The following is a 15,556-nucleotide window of genomic DNA, read 5'->3' as shown; positions in this document are numbered from 1 at the left end:
GTAGTGCACATAGCGAAGCTTTCAAACAGATCAGCAGATCATAGTACACAGTTGAGAGGTGGAGATAGTGAGTCCTTTGCCAAGTTATTGACAGCTTTAATCTAAATTCAGAAATACGTGATGTGAAGTAGTCACAGAAGGCAGTGTGTTCACAAGCTCCAGCCCCTCTACCTTGAATGCATGGGGGACGACTGGCATTATCAGAGAGCATTTTTATGAGAAGGATCATAGTAAGCCTCTAAAGTCTGGCTTTGGAGAGAAGGCTCTAGAATGTTTCTAAGTGAGAGAAGATACGGTCTGCAGGACTCTGATAACCAAACAATGATAAATACCCATCTGCCATGACTTTTCCATATTCATTCTTGGGAGTGAGTGTTCTAAGGGATCCTCAGAGGGTTTCTCTTATTCTCTTATTCAATGATTTAAACAGAAATGGAATGGCGTATTGCCTGGTTCAGGTAAGCATTACATTTACTTCCTCCCTTAATTGTGTTTCCTCTGTCGGTGAAGTTGAGTACCACCCAGTCGCTTTTCAGAAAATCCTACCGTCGAGGTTCCCTCGCGAAAGTGGACTCTTTCCTGTGTCTTTGTTCCCTCCCCAGGATGAAGAAGAGGAGTCCAGTCGGCAGGACACGGAAGAGAAAATACTTCTGGATCCAAACAGTGAAGAGGTTTCTGAGAAGGATGCCAAGCAGATCATTGAGTATGTATAGCTCAGTTTTCTCCCTTGTCAGTGTGTTTCAGGAGGATTGTGCTTTATGGATTTTCTTGTAGAAAATTTTGTCTAAGGAAGGAGGCTGACCGACCTTACGCCCACACCCCACGTGAAATGAATGTGGCGACTGAGGTCACCCACTGAGCTTTGGGGGCTCATCTCCTTCCTTCCACCCAAATCCCCATCTCCAGCTCAGCATCACTCCTGGGCTTCTCCCCGACCTTGGCCTTTGGTGCCAGGACTGAACTGATCAGACCGCACCTACTAGCTGGCTGCGCGGCTGCCCTTCCCACCTTGACACTCACCCTGAGCCCCCCCCCCCCACCATGAGAAATGCCATTCCCTCCTGGTCCCTGCTAACCCCCGTCCTGCCCGTCTCCACAGCACCCCAGGACCCCTCAGCGCCCTCTTCTCCCAGTGTTCAATTGCTAGCTCCATTCTTCACCCCAGCCATCCTCTGTGTCAACACTTTGCTTGTGTAGCTCTAATATTAAGAGAAACCTTGGAGGAAATAATATGCAAAATACAACATTTAAAAAAATTTTTTTAATATTTATTTTATTTTTGAGAGAGAGAGAGAGAGACCGAGCGAGAGTGAGGGAGGTGCAGAGAGAGCGGGAGACACAGAATCCAAAGCAGGCTCCAGGCTCTGAGTTGTTAGCACAGAGCCTGACGCGGGGCTCAACCCATGAACCATGAGATGACCTGAGCCAAAGTCAGATGCTTAACCGACTGAGCCACCCAGGTGCCCTGCAAAATACAACATTTATCTATCTATCTATCTATCTATCTATCTATCTATCTATCTATCTATCTATTATTTAAACATTTATTCATTTTTTGAGAGACAGAGAAGAGAGCACAGCAGGGGAGGGGCAGAGAGAGGGGAAGACACAGAATCCGAAGCAGGCTCCAGGCTCTGAGCTGTCAGCTCAGAGCCCGATGTGGGGCTTGAACTCATGAAATGAGAGATCATGACCTGAGCCGAGGTCAGACACTTAGCTGACTGAGCCACCCGGGCGCCCCGCAAAATACAACATTTTAAAGTGGTGAGGTTTTGGGGCACCTGGGTGGCTCAGTCGGTTGAGCACTCGACTCTTGGTTTTGGCTCAGGTCATGTTCTGATGGCTTCATGGGTTTGAGGCCCGCATCAGGCTGTGTGCTGACAGCCTGCTTGGGATTCTCTCTCTCCCTCTCTGTCTCTGCCCCTCCCCCATGTGCACTGTCTCTGTCTCCCTCGAAGTAAATAAATATAAATTTTATTAAAAAACAAATAAATAATAAAAGGCATGAGTTTTAAAAGAAACACCCAGAAATAGGAAATAGTCCCCACATTAGGAAACTTTGTTTTCTCAGTCTGCCATTCCTCCTTTACCAAAGGTCTAGAACCCCACCCCCACCTTTGATGGTCCTCACTGCTTGTGGAATAAAATACCAGCTGGTTAACAAGACATAAGAAGCTGAAACCGGCCTGTCTTTCCTATCCCTTTGCTCCCTCTCTCAGCTGCTGGGCAAGCTCACGCTCGTATCGGTCATTGGAGGTCAAGCGGGCCTGCACGCAGACCCGGATTCCACTACTTTTTATGTGGCCCAGACAAATGAATTAACCTCTGTGAGCCTACAGCTCCCCACAAGCGTAAAATGGGGATGGACAGTACTCAGTCTACCTTGCTAATTCTGTGAGGGTTACGGATCGTGTATTTGAACTAGAAGACAGGAAGTAGGTGGTCGATACACCTGCAGTGCTCACTGCAGCTATTTTAGGCTCCCCATTCAGGCACCAAATTATCTGAGGATGACTCTCCACTCTCTGTCCCAGGACAGCGAAGCAAGACGTGGATGATGAGTACAGCATGCAGTACAGTGCCAGGGGCTCCCAGTCCTACTACACGGTGGCCCATGCCATCTCGGAGAGGGTGGAGAAGCAGTCCGCCCTCCTCATCAACGGGACCCTGAAGCATTATCAGGTAATGGGTGTGGTCTGTGCCCTCCTGGCAAGTCACAGTCTTGTACCTAATTTTCGTCAGAGTGGGTCTTGCACAGGTGCGTGTCGATTGCTTAAGAAGTTTGGTGATGGGGAGGCATTTGGGGTCCCATTGTTAAGATGATTCTCTTCCGCGGTGCCTCCCATTTTTGTTTCAGAGCACTTCCATTTTGCCACCTGACTAGGGCATACCCATTTTCTCTTCCATGATTTTTGGGTGAATTGCGTGTTAAGGAATATGGGCTTTAACATTTGGAACGGTTTTCTTATGGGTCTCTGCACAATGGGAAACCCAGCCACATTCTGTACGTACAGGAACATCTGTGCCTCGTCTTGAAGTAAATGAAGCATTTTTTTCAAAACTTGCAGTGGTGGCTAGAGTTTAATGCCATGGATTCAGCTTCTGGGAGCCGCTGTCTACTATATTTATGCTTTTTTTTAAGACACCATAAAATGGGGAGCTCTGGTGAAAAGTATACTGTAAACATAACAGACGTTGCATTTGACCTGTTGGAATAAGGTCAGCTCCTGTCTTCTACCTCCTGCCACTTTGGTGTTTCCCAGAGTGTGTTCCTTGGAACATTTGTCTCAGGAGACGTACCTTAAAAAGAAAAAAAAATGTTCTGTGGTCAAATAAATATGGGCAATACTATCAGCTGTAAGTAGGATTATTGCATAATTTAATATTGCAAATTTGGATGCTTAGGAGCGTGTATAGAAGCCCTTCCTATAAATACCAGGCATAACCCAGGACTATCCTGAGCCAAGCAGACATATGGGCACCTTGGAAGTGACCCTCCTGGTAAGCCCTGCTGTGCAGGAGCGCATTCACGACTCTGCAAAAATAAACGTGTGACCTATGATTGCACATCAGCATCCTGCAGTGAAATAACTTTCACTTCCTAATCCCCAAATTTCTTTGACCACCAAATTTTATGTTGATATATCCCCTATTAACATGCTATAAAATTAGTGTCTTTTGGAATATGCCTCAGGAAGTATTGGTTTAAGTTGTCAGACTTCTTAGACTCGGCTCCTGTAAACTTTTTTTTTTTTAATTTTTTAAAAAAATTATTTATTTTCAAAAGAGAGAGAGCCCTAGTGGGGGAGGGGCAGAGAGAGCAAGAGAGAGAGAGAGAGAGGGAGCGACACAGAATCTGAAGCAGGCTCCAGGCTCTGAGCTCTCAGCAGAGAGCCCGATGAAGGGCTCCAACCCACGAACCATGAGATCATGACCTGAGCTGAAGCCAGACGCTTAACCAACTGAACCACCCAGGCGCCCCTCCTCTAAACTCTTAATACTGGGCACTGTGCTTGCTGCCATTGTGGGGGGTGAAGGTTGCATTGCCCATTGCCACAGTCCCCTTCTCGATTTGAATTAAGGTGCCAGCAGTCTGTACCCACTGCTGCTTTTGCATCACCGGTTCAAGTATCAACCTGATGTAAAAGGCGAATTAGTGATATTGTGAGAATAGTTTTGACCTTGGGGATGCTCTGAAAATCTCCCCAGCAGGAGCCCCTGGAGCACACTTGGAGAACCACTGTTCTGGCTGTAGTAAGGTCATGGTTTCTCCAAAGACCATGCTATTTTCACGAGGTTCCGAGTTGTTTTCATCGTACTTGGCATAGATGTCAACTCAGTTTGTTATAGTAAACTGTTGTCGGTCTGCACGGAGAAGATGCATACTTTGGAATATTCATAAATCAGTGTTGATGACACAGTGATTTCCTCCCGCCATCCAACACCTCTCTAATCCCCTGACATCACAGTCCTTTCACACCCGTCTCCCCGGTTTCCGGTTGTGTGTTTCATGCCCCTCCTCCTCTCCAGGCACTGTAGGTTTCCTGAGCATGCGCATCAGACCCCTTCCGGGTTTTCGCTCCACGGAGTTGCTTCTCACAAAGCTGCGGCTCAGCGCCTTCCTGGATCTCTGTCCACGCGTTAGCTTTCTGTCACCTTGCTCCTTGGCACATTTTTTTGTGCCATTAATAGTTCTGTAACCCTGGCACTGTGGATGGGGGTGGAGGGGAGGCTCTTGTGCTGCTTCCCGGGAAAGCCGCACAAGTGTGCTTCGCTGCCCGAACCCTCCAGTTCTGCGGTCTAGGGAAATCCAAATCCCTTCCTACAGTTTCATGACTTTCTAGTCTCCTGTGCTGCCCACTCGTGCTCCTGTTTTATCTAGGTTGAACGCAGATCCAAAATTCAGCCCCTTTGCCAGTTTTCGTTAAAAAAAAAAAAAAAAATTCCACTAAACCACTGTTCAAATGCTTTTGGCGTTTAGTTGACTTTCCAAAAGGTCTGGTGGTCTCAGGGTCCTCTTGCAGTCGTGCAACCCCTCCCACCCGCCACTGTGGTGGCCATTCATTTCCCCTCTTGCCTTCTCTATCTTTGCCCGTGCCCTCAGAGCCCTCCCTGTTTCTCCCATCTCCTGGTGTTGCTGTCCTGCAAAATCCTGTAGGATGATTGGGCGTCTTGCATGGTGCAAGGTAGCCCAAGTGGCCTATGGAGGTATTTCTGCAGACCTGCTCGATACAATTGCATATATGTGCTAGTACCGTTTTAAGTAAGTTTATAGTATTTATATGGATGCCACATACTTTCAAGCACTTCTTAGACCACGTGTATGTGTGAACGCCTTTTGTCTCCTCTTGGACTGGAAACTTCTGAAGGGAGGCATGCATCCTCCGCACCCCGCATCCGTCTTCTCTACCTCGGTGCATGGTCCTTTGCACAGAACAGTCACTTAATAACTAACGAAAGTCATTGAATTACTCGCTTTGTTCTTACATAAAATAAATTAAAAGGAACATTTCCCTCAGTATAACTTCATCAGCAAGCTAAATTGGTTTCAGCAGATATGCGTATTTATGTGTTTGTATATTTATACACATTTACTTCTGTGTAATATGTAATACATCATCTAGGTGAATAGTTCTATGTATTATGTAACATGTAAGTGTGTAAATGCATATCACGTAAATAAATACATTAAATTGCTTCTACCATTGAAATCCAACATGTGTGGGATGGTGGTGGTATTGGTGGTTGGGGGAAGGAAGTGGAACAGTTCCGTATTTTCACCCAAGCTTTCTTGTAGTTAACACAGGAACCCCAAAGCCGCATCTCTGGTGCAGAGCTCTTGTACTTTAAAAATCTGTGGGACCTGTTTGCAGGTAGTCAGCTTCCAGTGCGCTGCCCATGGGGGGCACCCACATTGCAAAGTGGTGCCTGGGAGCTTTTTCTCCACCAGGAAATGTGCTCCTGTGGACCCAGCAGCGCGCCCCTGGCTCCCCGGTCACCCTGCTTCCTCCCGGAGGGGATCCCGCCCCGGGGGAGTCTCTGCGTTGCCAAGAAGGCTGTTTCTAATGATCTCTGATCTGTGTGCCAAACCTGCCTTCTGGTTTGTTTGTCTCTAATCCTCACATTGGCTTTTTGTTCTTGAAGTGGTTGGAATGGATTTTAGTTTGGGTTTTCTTCATTTATAATCACTGTGGAATGTCATATACTGTGAAATGCTAAGTAGGGATGAGCAGGAAAGCTGCTTAAAATCCCACCAGTATGCTGCAGCCCGTCATTTCTAAATCTGATTAACACTTAGCACCTGCCAAGCAGCCGGAATGATTACAGGCTCATATTTTAAATTCTTTTTGTGTTGGTGCTTCCCCCCACTTGCCTACTGTGGGAAATGCAACCTACGGCACCGAGGAGTTAAGAAGTCACAGCCTCACTTGAGTTGTATTAGTATTAATTACCTGTGCAGATCTTGGATAATTGAAGCAATTACTCTTCATTTCAGCTCCAGGGCCTGGAATGGATGGTTTCCCTGTATAATAACAATTTGAACGGGATCTTAGCTGATGAAATGGGGCTAGGAAAGACCATACAGACCATTGCCCTCATCACTTATCTGATGGAGCACAAAAGACTCAATGGCCCCTATCTCATCATTGTTCCCCTTTCGTAAGTAAAGTCATTTATTTCGCACTATCCTTCCCTAGGTTGTAGATTGCCCTCTTAGTAGCTCATCTTTGTTTTTTCATTTAAGGCAGAATTTTAGCAGGTCGTGGGATTAGCAAGAGCATCTAATCTGGATTTAGGTTTTCACTGCCCACCCTCCCCCTCAACCCCCGGCCTCTTTGAATGGCTGTTTAAACACAGGACAAAGTGATTTTATCAGCCATTAGCCCTGTAGTCTACACAGCCTGCACAGGGCACAGTTAGGTCTTATTCATTGTGACACCTTAAGTGACTCCCGAGGTGGAAAGGCTTGGACATATTTTTTTTTTTAAAGATTTCTTTGATAGCTTTCCCTTGTCCCATTTCCAAAAGGTTGCAGAAATTCAAAAAGTATGTCTTATTCAACCTGCCTTCGCTGTATCTTTTAAAGCAGAAGCTAAATCACAGTCGTAACTGAATTTTGCATTAAACTGCCTTTGGTACATGCAGGTTAATTTCAGCCATCAGGATGGGTCTTGCTGTTCTCCATTCAGTTCCCAGAGCCTGGCCCACTGTGCGTCTCCTCGGAGGTCTTTCTCTGACTCTTCTGAGAGAAGGAATACCTGTTCAGAAGAGCCTCCCTTCCAGAATGGGGTCTCTGGCTGTGGGTGTTAGATTACAGTTTTAGTCCCTGAGATCTTTGTCGATCCCAGTGTTGGTACAGTCTTGGACCTTGAGAAAAAAAGGATTCTGGTTTAGCCTTTGCAAATTCGGTCCAAACGAGGACTCTTTATTTGCAAGCCTTCTGAATCTGCATTATCCAAATCCGTGGTATTTAGACATCCTTTGTATTATATCTACGTTTCAAGTATATATTTTGCTCTTTACCTATATTGTTCATGTTCAGACTCCTATATTACGGTGATGTTTTCAGGGATTTAAAAAAAAAAGGGCATTCAATGTTTTTCCCTTACTCTATCTTCACATATTTATTTAATATTTTCATGTGCTTTTTATAAAATTTCTTTTTCCTGACTCAACTTTTCTGTGCACTTACATGGCTGCTTCTAAAGAGTCCCCACATCACTCTGGCAATTGCTAAGGTTTTTCTTCCCCCTCTATGTTTATGCATTAATTTTATTTTTCCTTACGAGATTTCTTAGGAACTCACACACACACTTGTCATGCTTTGGGGCGTCTTATTCTCCACTTATCTCTTATTTCCACACCTTTAAAAGAGATACTTAGTTGAGATAATTTATAGTCTCTAGCCCCTTTCAAGGTGAGGCCTGAGCATGAATAAGAACATCTTTTTAACCACTGATTTTTCATACAAATGCCTTTTTCTCTGAATGTTTTCTTTTTTGTTCCATAGGACTCTGTCTAACTGGACATATGAATTTGACAAATGGGCTCCTTCTGTGGTGAAAATTTCTTACAAGGTTTGGAATGCTGTATTTATATATAAATGTGGAGAAGCAAAAAATAGACCCTATTTTTTTTTCTTCGTTCCATATGCACATCTGTGAACTGTATTTGGTTGTAAAGTTTTGTCATGTACATCATGTACCAAACAGTGTGAGTTAATCATCCCAAGAAGATTACTGTAATAAACCATAATTACTTTCAGATAGTGAAATGCAGAAGAAAATTGTTAATTATCATATTGCGAGGTTTCTGATGAGAGTAATACAAATGACAAATATCACGCATTCCGCGTGCCTCTATGCCCACGGTTCCCGCAAAGTTCGCAATTACCCGGGCGCGTGGGCTGCCTGCTGCACGGTCCCATAGAAATGAAGCTTTCCAGCAGGGCAGCAGGGTCTCTGCTACCTCGAGGTTGCCATAATTTCCTTTTCTCTCTTTCCCCACCCTCAGTTTTCACTGGGAAAGCCTGTCTGTAAGGGTCTGAAAACTGTCCAGATGTGTGCGATTTTGCCAAGCACTTTCTTCCTGGATAATGGATCCTGTATATGATAATGCATATATGTGCAATTCTCAGTCACGTGTCTGGGCTCCATTAAGCCATGAATAGTGAGACAAAATGCTCACATTACTTCCATTGAGATATATATATATATGTATATATGTATGTATTTCTTTCCATTCAGGGCACCCCTGCCATGCGTCGCTCCCTTGTCCCCCAGCTGCGGAGTGGCAAATTCAACGTCCTCTTGACTACTTATGAGTACATTATCAAAGACAAGCACATTCTTGCAAAGGTATGTTTGAAAAAAAAAATTCTTTTACCTCTAATTATGGACCATTGCACTGGAGCGTAAAGTATTCCCCAAATTATACTCGCTACTATAATTTGATCATTAGATGGCTTCTCTCCCTTCCCCTTGCCCTCTCCCTCTCATCTCCCTCCCTCCCTCTCTCTCTCTCTCTCTCTCTCTCTCTCACTCTCGCTCTCGCTCACTTGCAGAGTCAGATATATTTTGGTCTTGGGTTTTAATTTTATGCATGCTTTTTTTTTTTGGCATATGTCATTGATTCTGCTTCTCTTACCTAGCCTCTCATAGTTAATGAGTTTACATCTCTTAAGAAATTCACCTGGGTTCCCTCTGCAACTCTTTTTCTCTCCAGTGGCCCTGAACCTGCTTGTGGAAGAAATAATTGTTTTTGCTGCCCTGGGTTATTGTCAGCTGCGTGACTTCATTCCTCTGGTGCCTTTGTCTCTCCAAAGATGAGTGGGCACCTCTCCATACGAACATTCATCCAGGCTGGGGCTTTGGTGCTATTCCTGTGTTAGGTTTTCCTGGGAAAATAATGGGCTATTGTTTGAATTACTCTGGGCTGTTTCTCTATTTACTTGAAGCTGAGAGAGGCTTGTTTTTCCACCTGCAACCTTCATGGCTCTTAATTTGTACGTCCTAAGTTGTCCTTTAGCCATAAAATAGAAAAGTGTTTTTCACTTATATCACCTTGCCTCCTGATGCATTCTTGCCGAATGACAGAAATACATTGGTTCATGGGAGCAACTATGAAAACTTCCTTTCGTTTTCCCCTTTGGTAATTTCTTTCCCCCCCACGGTGCTACCGAAGTGCTATAATCTGAAACTAAGTTATGGCCAGAACTGAACGGAATCCCTGTTTCTTGGACCTGTTCTCTCTCTGCCTTAAACCTTTGCTCTGGGAATGGGGTGCTCCCTTCGTGGCATCACAGGAAGTAACATACAGGAAGTGTGCTCCCAGGGGGGTTTAATAATTGAGATGACAGTGGCAATAGTGCTGTGTTCCTGCTCCTCCGGCCCAGAGATGAATTTGACATTGAACATGTCAAAAATGACATGTTTTCAATATTACTGCGGGAATGTGTTTGCACATTTGAGATTCTTTAAAAAAAAAAAAAAAACACCCTATCACATCTTCTGCGTATGTAATTTCAGAATTCATCAGAGATGCCTGGTAATGAGATGAATTGCTTTTATTTGTTACTGAGGCTATAGAAAGGGGTAGTAATATTTTGCCCAAGCAGAAGACCTAATTGGTAAATTAGCAAATTAGCAAAATCAGCGTCCCCTGATTCCTTGTTTGTTAGGTCATAAGCTAAATTAGGAAATTAGATTAGAATGCTTACTTGAATACATTTTTATCTGCTGGCCTCTTTTCATACTATTGGTAAGCTTGGGACAGTTGTCCGTACAGCTTGGTTCTTAAACGCTTTTCTTAGAAATGGTGAAAGAAGAGTAAACAACCCCAAACTCTGGTAGTTTCTTTTACCCGAACATCCCAGCCTGGCGGATGCTTTTATTTCTTTTCCCCCGATTTTACCGTCACTTCTCATGAGGAAGGCAGGAACCACCTAAAATACTTTGCTAGTCTCCCTCCTCTCTCTGGGAGCTTTGCAGCAGGATCCAGGGACATCTGAGCACCGGATGCTTTTCTTGGCCATTTCCACTGTTTTGTAGGGAATGAATAGGCTTAGTGGCACATTCCTTATTGTTCTCACTTAAAGAAACTGAGACCAGTGACCTTGAAGAGGGCTGAAGGGTAAGTTATGAGAGAGGAAGGGGCCAGTGTCTAGTAGACTTAGGAGGGAAGATTGTGTCATATGGCCATTCTTTATTTTTAAAGCAGTAGTCATGCTGGGAAAGAAGATTGTGTTTAATTCCGAAGTTCTGGCACAAATAGAGGGATGATATTTTAGCATTGTCTTCAGTGCTAGTGAGTATGTCCTTTCATTTTAGCTATCTCAAAAGAGTGATCCTAGATCTGGCAGGTAAGGAATTTGTCTGAACCGAGAGACTCCAAGTTGCCAGATCTTCTTCTTTTTTAAGAGAAGCTGGATGTCCAGATTTTTATGTGAAATATTCCAACTTTGAAATGTTAGCAACTCATTCAAATTAAAAAGAAAAAAGAACACTGAGCTGAGCCAAGCCCCAAAGGTACTAGTCAGCCAATATAATAATAGAAAAGAAGGCATGAAGCCGGAAGAGCTCAGCTCTAAGTACCTGCTGACGCCACCTTGGAAAACCAGTCAGTAATCTCTGCTTTAAGTGGAGAGCTCTATTCTGTACTTTCTAGGAGCAGAGGCAGCATGAACACTAAATCTGAGATAGCATCAATAGGAAGGGTGTTGGGGGGCGAGACACAGGAGCTAGTCCTGGCCCGACCACTTCATTCTGGGCTAAGTTCCCTTCTTTGGGAAGGGTGGTTTGGAATCACATGGCCCCTATGCAGCATTGTGGCTTTGACGTTCCATCATCACATGACGTCTTACGTGATCCATCAGGTACGGGAAATAGACTGTTGAGATTCTTTTATCCTAGGGGGAATCACACTGTATTATGCACAAAGTATGAATTCTTTGGTTTTCCTCACCACTGCCTGCCTGTGGTATTTTCCCTAGCTCACCACATGTTGGTCCTTCCTCATGTGTTACAGATTCGGTGGAAATACATGATAGTGGATGAAGGCCACCGAATGAAGAATCACCACTGCAAGCTGACTCAGGTCTTGAACACTCACTATGTGGCCCCCAGAAGGATCCTGTTGACCGGGACCCCACTGCAGAATAAGCTCCCGGAACTCTGGGCCCTCCTTAACTTCCTCCTCCCCACGATTTTTAAGAGCTGCAGCACATTTGAACAGTGGTTTAATGCTCCATTTGCCATGACTGGAGAAAGGGTACTGGTCTAACTTTTGTATTTCCACGTATGGGAATGAAATGAACATAAGGAGCCCAAAGCCAAGAATGTTAGCGCCACAGAAAGCCCGTAGGGTGGTTTACAGTGTTGCTTACTTTACAGAGCTAATCAGTGGATGCATATGTTCTCTTTCCAGGCTTATTTTCTGTCCTAGGAAAATGGTCTAGGATCCTAGAATCTAGGTCCTTGGTCTTTTGCCAACATGTTAAGTAGGCCAGCAGAGAATGTTCCTGACTGTTGGAATGTTTATCTACAAGGGCCACAGGGAGGATGAACGGGAGATATTTGTTGAATCAGTTTAACCAGATCAACCGAACCAATTGAGCACAAACCTTAAAACAGATATTTCCTTGTTGTAAACTTGGGCTTCTCGTCAAACTATATCCCCCTGAAGAATTTGTGTGTAAAACTGAGCTAGTCCACACTAATTCTCTGTACACATTTTTTTTTTCCGGCTTTTGTGTGAGCCTCAGTTTCGTGTCTATATAAATGCTCCTCAGATCCCGGAGCAGCCATTTTCACATTCCTTATTTTCATTCCTTCCACCATCAATTTTTGTCTTGGAGCTCATTTCTGAAAGGAAGACACGGGCCATTGCAAGAAAAGAAATGGGTACCTGTCCTTTTGATTAGTGGTTTCTTAACTGTGGGATTGAAAAGCCACTTAGAAAGCTGTCGAGACATTTATGTTGGAACTCTTCAGCCCTTGAATTTTGAAGTACATTATAGGGATCTTTGCCCTTTGTCAGAAATTCAGTGGCTTGCCCGTGTGTAGAAAGCAGCACCAATGAAATCTGCCCCCTAGAGGTTCATAGAGGAAGGTGACACAGAGGTTCTAGACGAGGTTATGTATACAGAGGATGGAACGAGATCAGGGCAGAGGAAAGGAAGAGTGAGGTAGAGAGGCTTGGAAGCTCACCAACACAAACTAGATCTGCTCTCTTTTTCTTTTCATGTTCAGGCCACATGGCCTTGGTGTGTTTCTGCATCGGAGACAATCCAAGTTAAGAGCCTAGCTTAACGCTTCAGCTTCGAGTGAGAACACACGAACTCTTGCCCCTTCCCTCGGGTTCTGTCTCAGTCTTCAGTAAGGCTTTGTTGCAATCCTATCCAAAAGATTCTCAACTGGGAAGCTGGGGGCTCTGGCCCCTTTCCCATGGAACTGCACATTAAGACAAAGACACCCATTTAGAGTCCATTTTATTACCACCTGGCACGTGGGAAGAGAATTCAGAGGTAATGAATGACCTGGCCTTCGTGCTGCACATACAATTTCAGTCGTGTATTGCAACAAATAAGAAAGGTAGCCTGAAGTGTTATTAAGTGAAACATCATTAAAAAAAAAAATGTCCGACTCACCTGAGGTTCTCTTGTAGGTGGACTTGAATGAAGAAGAAACTATATTGATCATCAGGCGCCTGCACAAGGTGTTGAGACCATTTTTATTGAGGAGGCTGAAGAAAGAAGTTGAATCCCAGCTGCCAGAAAAAGTATGTTGCAAAATCAAAAAAATGGTGGCTTCTCTCTGCCCCTTCAATTGTGTTTCTGAAACAGCAGGCTTGTGTTTGAGTCACAGGTGGTGTCGCGGAAATAGCGTGATGTCCTTTTTTTGTTTGATAGAAGCTAGAGATTTTAGGGTAGGGAGAGAAGGGAAATTTTGGTGTCTCCAGCCCGGTTTCCTAAGGCTCTGGGGCAGATTTTATAAAATTAGCAAATTCATAGAGTCTGCTTACATCTTAGCTTTAACTTACCTTCCCTTAACCTTGTGTTCGTTTAATGTTATACTGTAACTTTAAGGTTTTTTTTTTTTTTTTTAAAGTTACTGGCCTTATTGAGTTTACTCTTGCAGGAGCCACAGAATTGGTGTGCTGGTGAGTCAAACAAGGACATGAGTTTGGGGCTTGAATCATCAGCAAAAGGCCTACTAGACATTTGCCAGGTTTCCTAGAAATTTATTGAATGCTTGTGATGCTTGTGATGCCACTGTTCTGATAGTAAGTGAAAAACAAGAGTTCCTGCAAATTATAGACACATCATCTAATTATTCTTGGACAGGGATTTTGTCCTGCACCATAAAAAGTAACTTCCTGTGAACCTTTTAGGCAGGTATTTATCAGGACTTTTCAGCGCCTTAGAATGTCTATTGAGCCCTTCCCTGCACATTTTTTGGTTTGACCTGGGTATTAGTTTAATATGTTTCTGATCCTATTTTGGAAGCACACACTTCTGAGTTCTAAATTATATTGTCTTAAAGATAGATTGTTTGACATTGTATTTGACTTGTATGAGATATTTGGATTTGAGTTTTCTCCATAGATGAGCCAGTTCAGAAATGTATATTTTGCATCATTGTGTTTTTCTGTGTAAGGGCTCTATTTTTTTGGACAGATTGGCTCATCCTGTTCATTTTTTAAGTGGGAGTTGACAGGGTAGTATACAAAGCTGATCTCTATTAAGACCGAATTCTGTTCCTAATTTCCCTACTCATTAACAGTCAGGAAAAAAAGGAATTAAGAATAAATACAGTCCTTATATCATTCTTATTCCAGCAGAAGACTAAATAAGTATTTTATTTTGCTAATGAATGCATCCTGGGGATTGAATGTGGTTGATATTTCTTTGACTTCCTGTGGTCTTGGTGTCTTTGGGTAATCCCCTTACTGGACCGTACTTCTTGAATAAACTGGGGCATGGGTCCATTGGTCAGTGGCCCCCTCTAACTACTTGTCATTATACTGTTACTGACATCCTGAAAGGTATAGAAGTGGGTGTTAATAATTTTAACGTATCCTATACTTCTTTTGTTTCTTTAGAAGTATAAAATAAAAGGTAACTAACCGAAGTCCTTCATTTATTCATTTCATAATACTTGTTACTTTTGTTTACTTATTTCCAGGACTGGGTAATATAGACAGATTTTTAAAAACACATCACATGGGGCACCTGGCTGGCTCAGTTGGTGGAGCATCCAACTTCCGCTCAGGTCATGATCTCACAGTTTGTGGGTTCGAGCCCCACACTGGGCTCTGCACTGACATTGGAATTCTCTGTTTCCCTCTCTTCTGCCCCTCCTCCGCTCGCTCTCTGTCTCCCAAAATAAATAAATAAACTTATTTAAAAAATCTTAAAAAAGAACACATCACAAGCTGGAAGTATGCCCTGTTTTAAGAAAATCCATTATATAAGGCGCCTGGGTGGCTCACTCAGTTAAGCATCCAACTCTTGTTCGGCTCAGGTCATGATCTCACGGCTGTGGGATCGAGCCCTGTGCTGGGCTCTGCCCTGAGCATGGAGGCTGCTTCATATTCTCTCTCTCTCTCCCTTTGCCCCTCTCCCCTACATGTGCATTCTCTTTGTCTCTCTCTGTCTCCCTCTCTCTCTCTCCCTCTCGCTCTAAAAATAAGTAAATAAACGTTAAAAAGAAAAGAAAACCCATTATATAAAACTCCCAGCTTGCCCAGAGTAAGGGTTATGGGGTGATCAGTTTGTGTCACAGAGGAATTCTTTGCTTTACTAAACTACTTTTTTTCACTGTTCCTTTCACAAGAGAGCTTCCTGAGTATGGATAAACTTAAAAAAAAAAAAATTAGGATTCGATTTTCGAGAGCATGTCTTCTGCATAAACTACACTTTATATTCTTTAATACCCAGAGTATTATTTGATGTATGGTAAATGCCCTGTATGTGGTATATTATCTGTGGATAAGCTGCCTTTTATGGAGGCAGCTCGTGGAGTAGGAATAACGGGCCCTGCCTGCCGGAGCGGAC

The 15,556-nt window shown here is 43.7% G+C and overlaps 1 protein-coding gene across 5 annotated transcripts in view; it reads left to right on the top strand.

Moving 5' to 3' along the window:
• SMARCA2 (SWI/SNF related, matrix associated, actin dependent regulator of chromatin, subfamily a, member 2) overlaps positions 1–15,556 on the top strand; it is a 178,891-nt gene that overhangs the window by 59,857 nt on the left and 103,478 nt on the right. For all 5 annotated transcript variants that reach the window (XM_030293896.1, XM_030293899.2, XM_030293898.1 and 2 more), the window contains 7 exons: positions 603–703; positions 2,535–2,682; positions 6,497–6,660; positions 8,012–8,078; positions 8,748–8,858; positions 11,527–11,769; positions 13,165–13,278. In XM_030293896.1, the coding sequence (XP_030149756.1) occupies positions 603–703; positions 2,535–2,682; positions 6,497–6,660; positions 8,012–8,078; positions 8,748–8,858; positions 11,527–11,769; positions 13,165–13,278 (948 nt within the window). The remainder of the gene's footprint in view (positions 1–602; positions 704–2,534; positions 2,683–6,496; positions 6,661–8,011; positions 8,079–8,747; positions 8,859–11,526; positions 11,770–13,164; positions 13,279–15,556) is intronic.

Source organism: Lynx canadensis, chromosome D4 (genome assembly GCF_007474595.2).
Source record: "Lynx canadensis isolate LIC74 chromosome D4, mLynCan4.pri.v2, whole genome shotgun sequence".
NCBI classification, from domain to species: domain Eukaryota; kingdom Metazoa; phylum Chordata; class Mammalia; order Carnivora; family Felidae; genus Lynx; species Lynx canadensis.
This window is presented reverse-complemented; position numbering and strand designations above follow the sequence as displayed.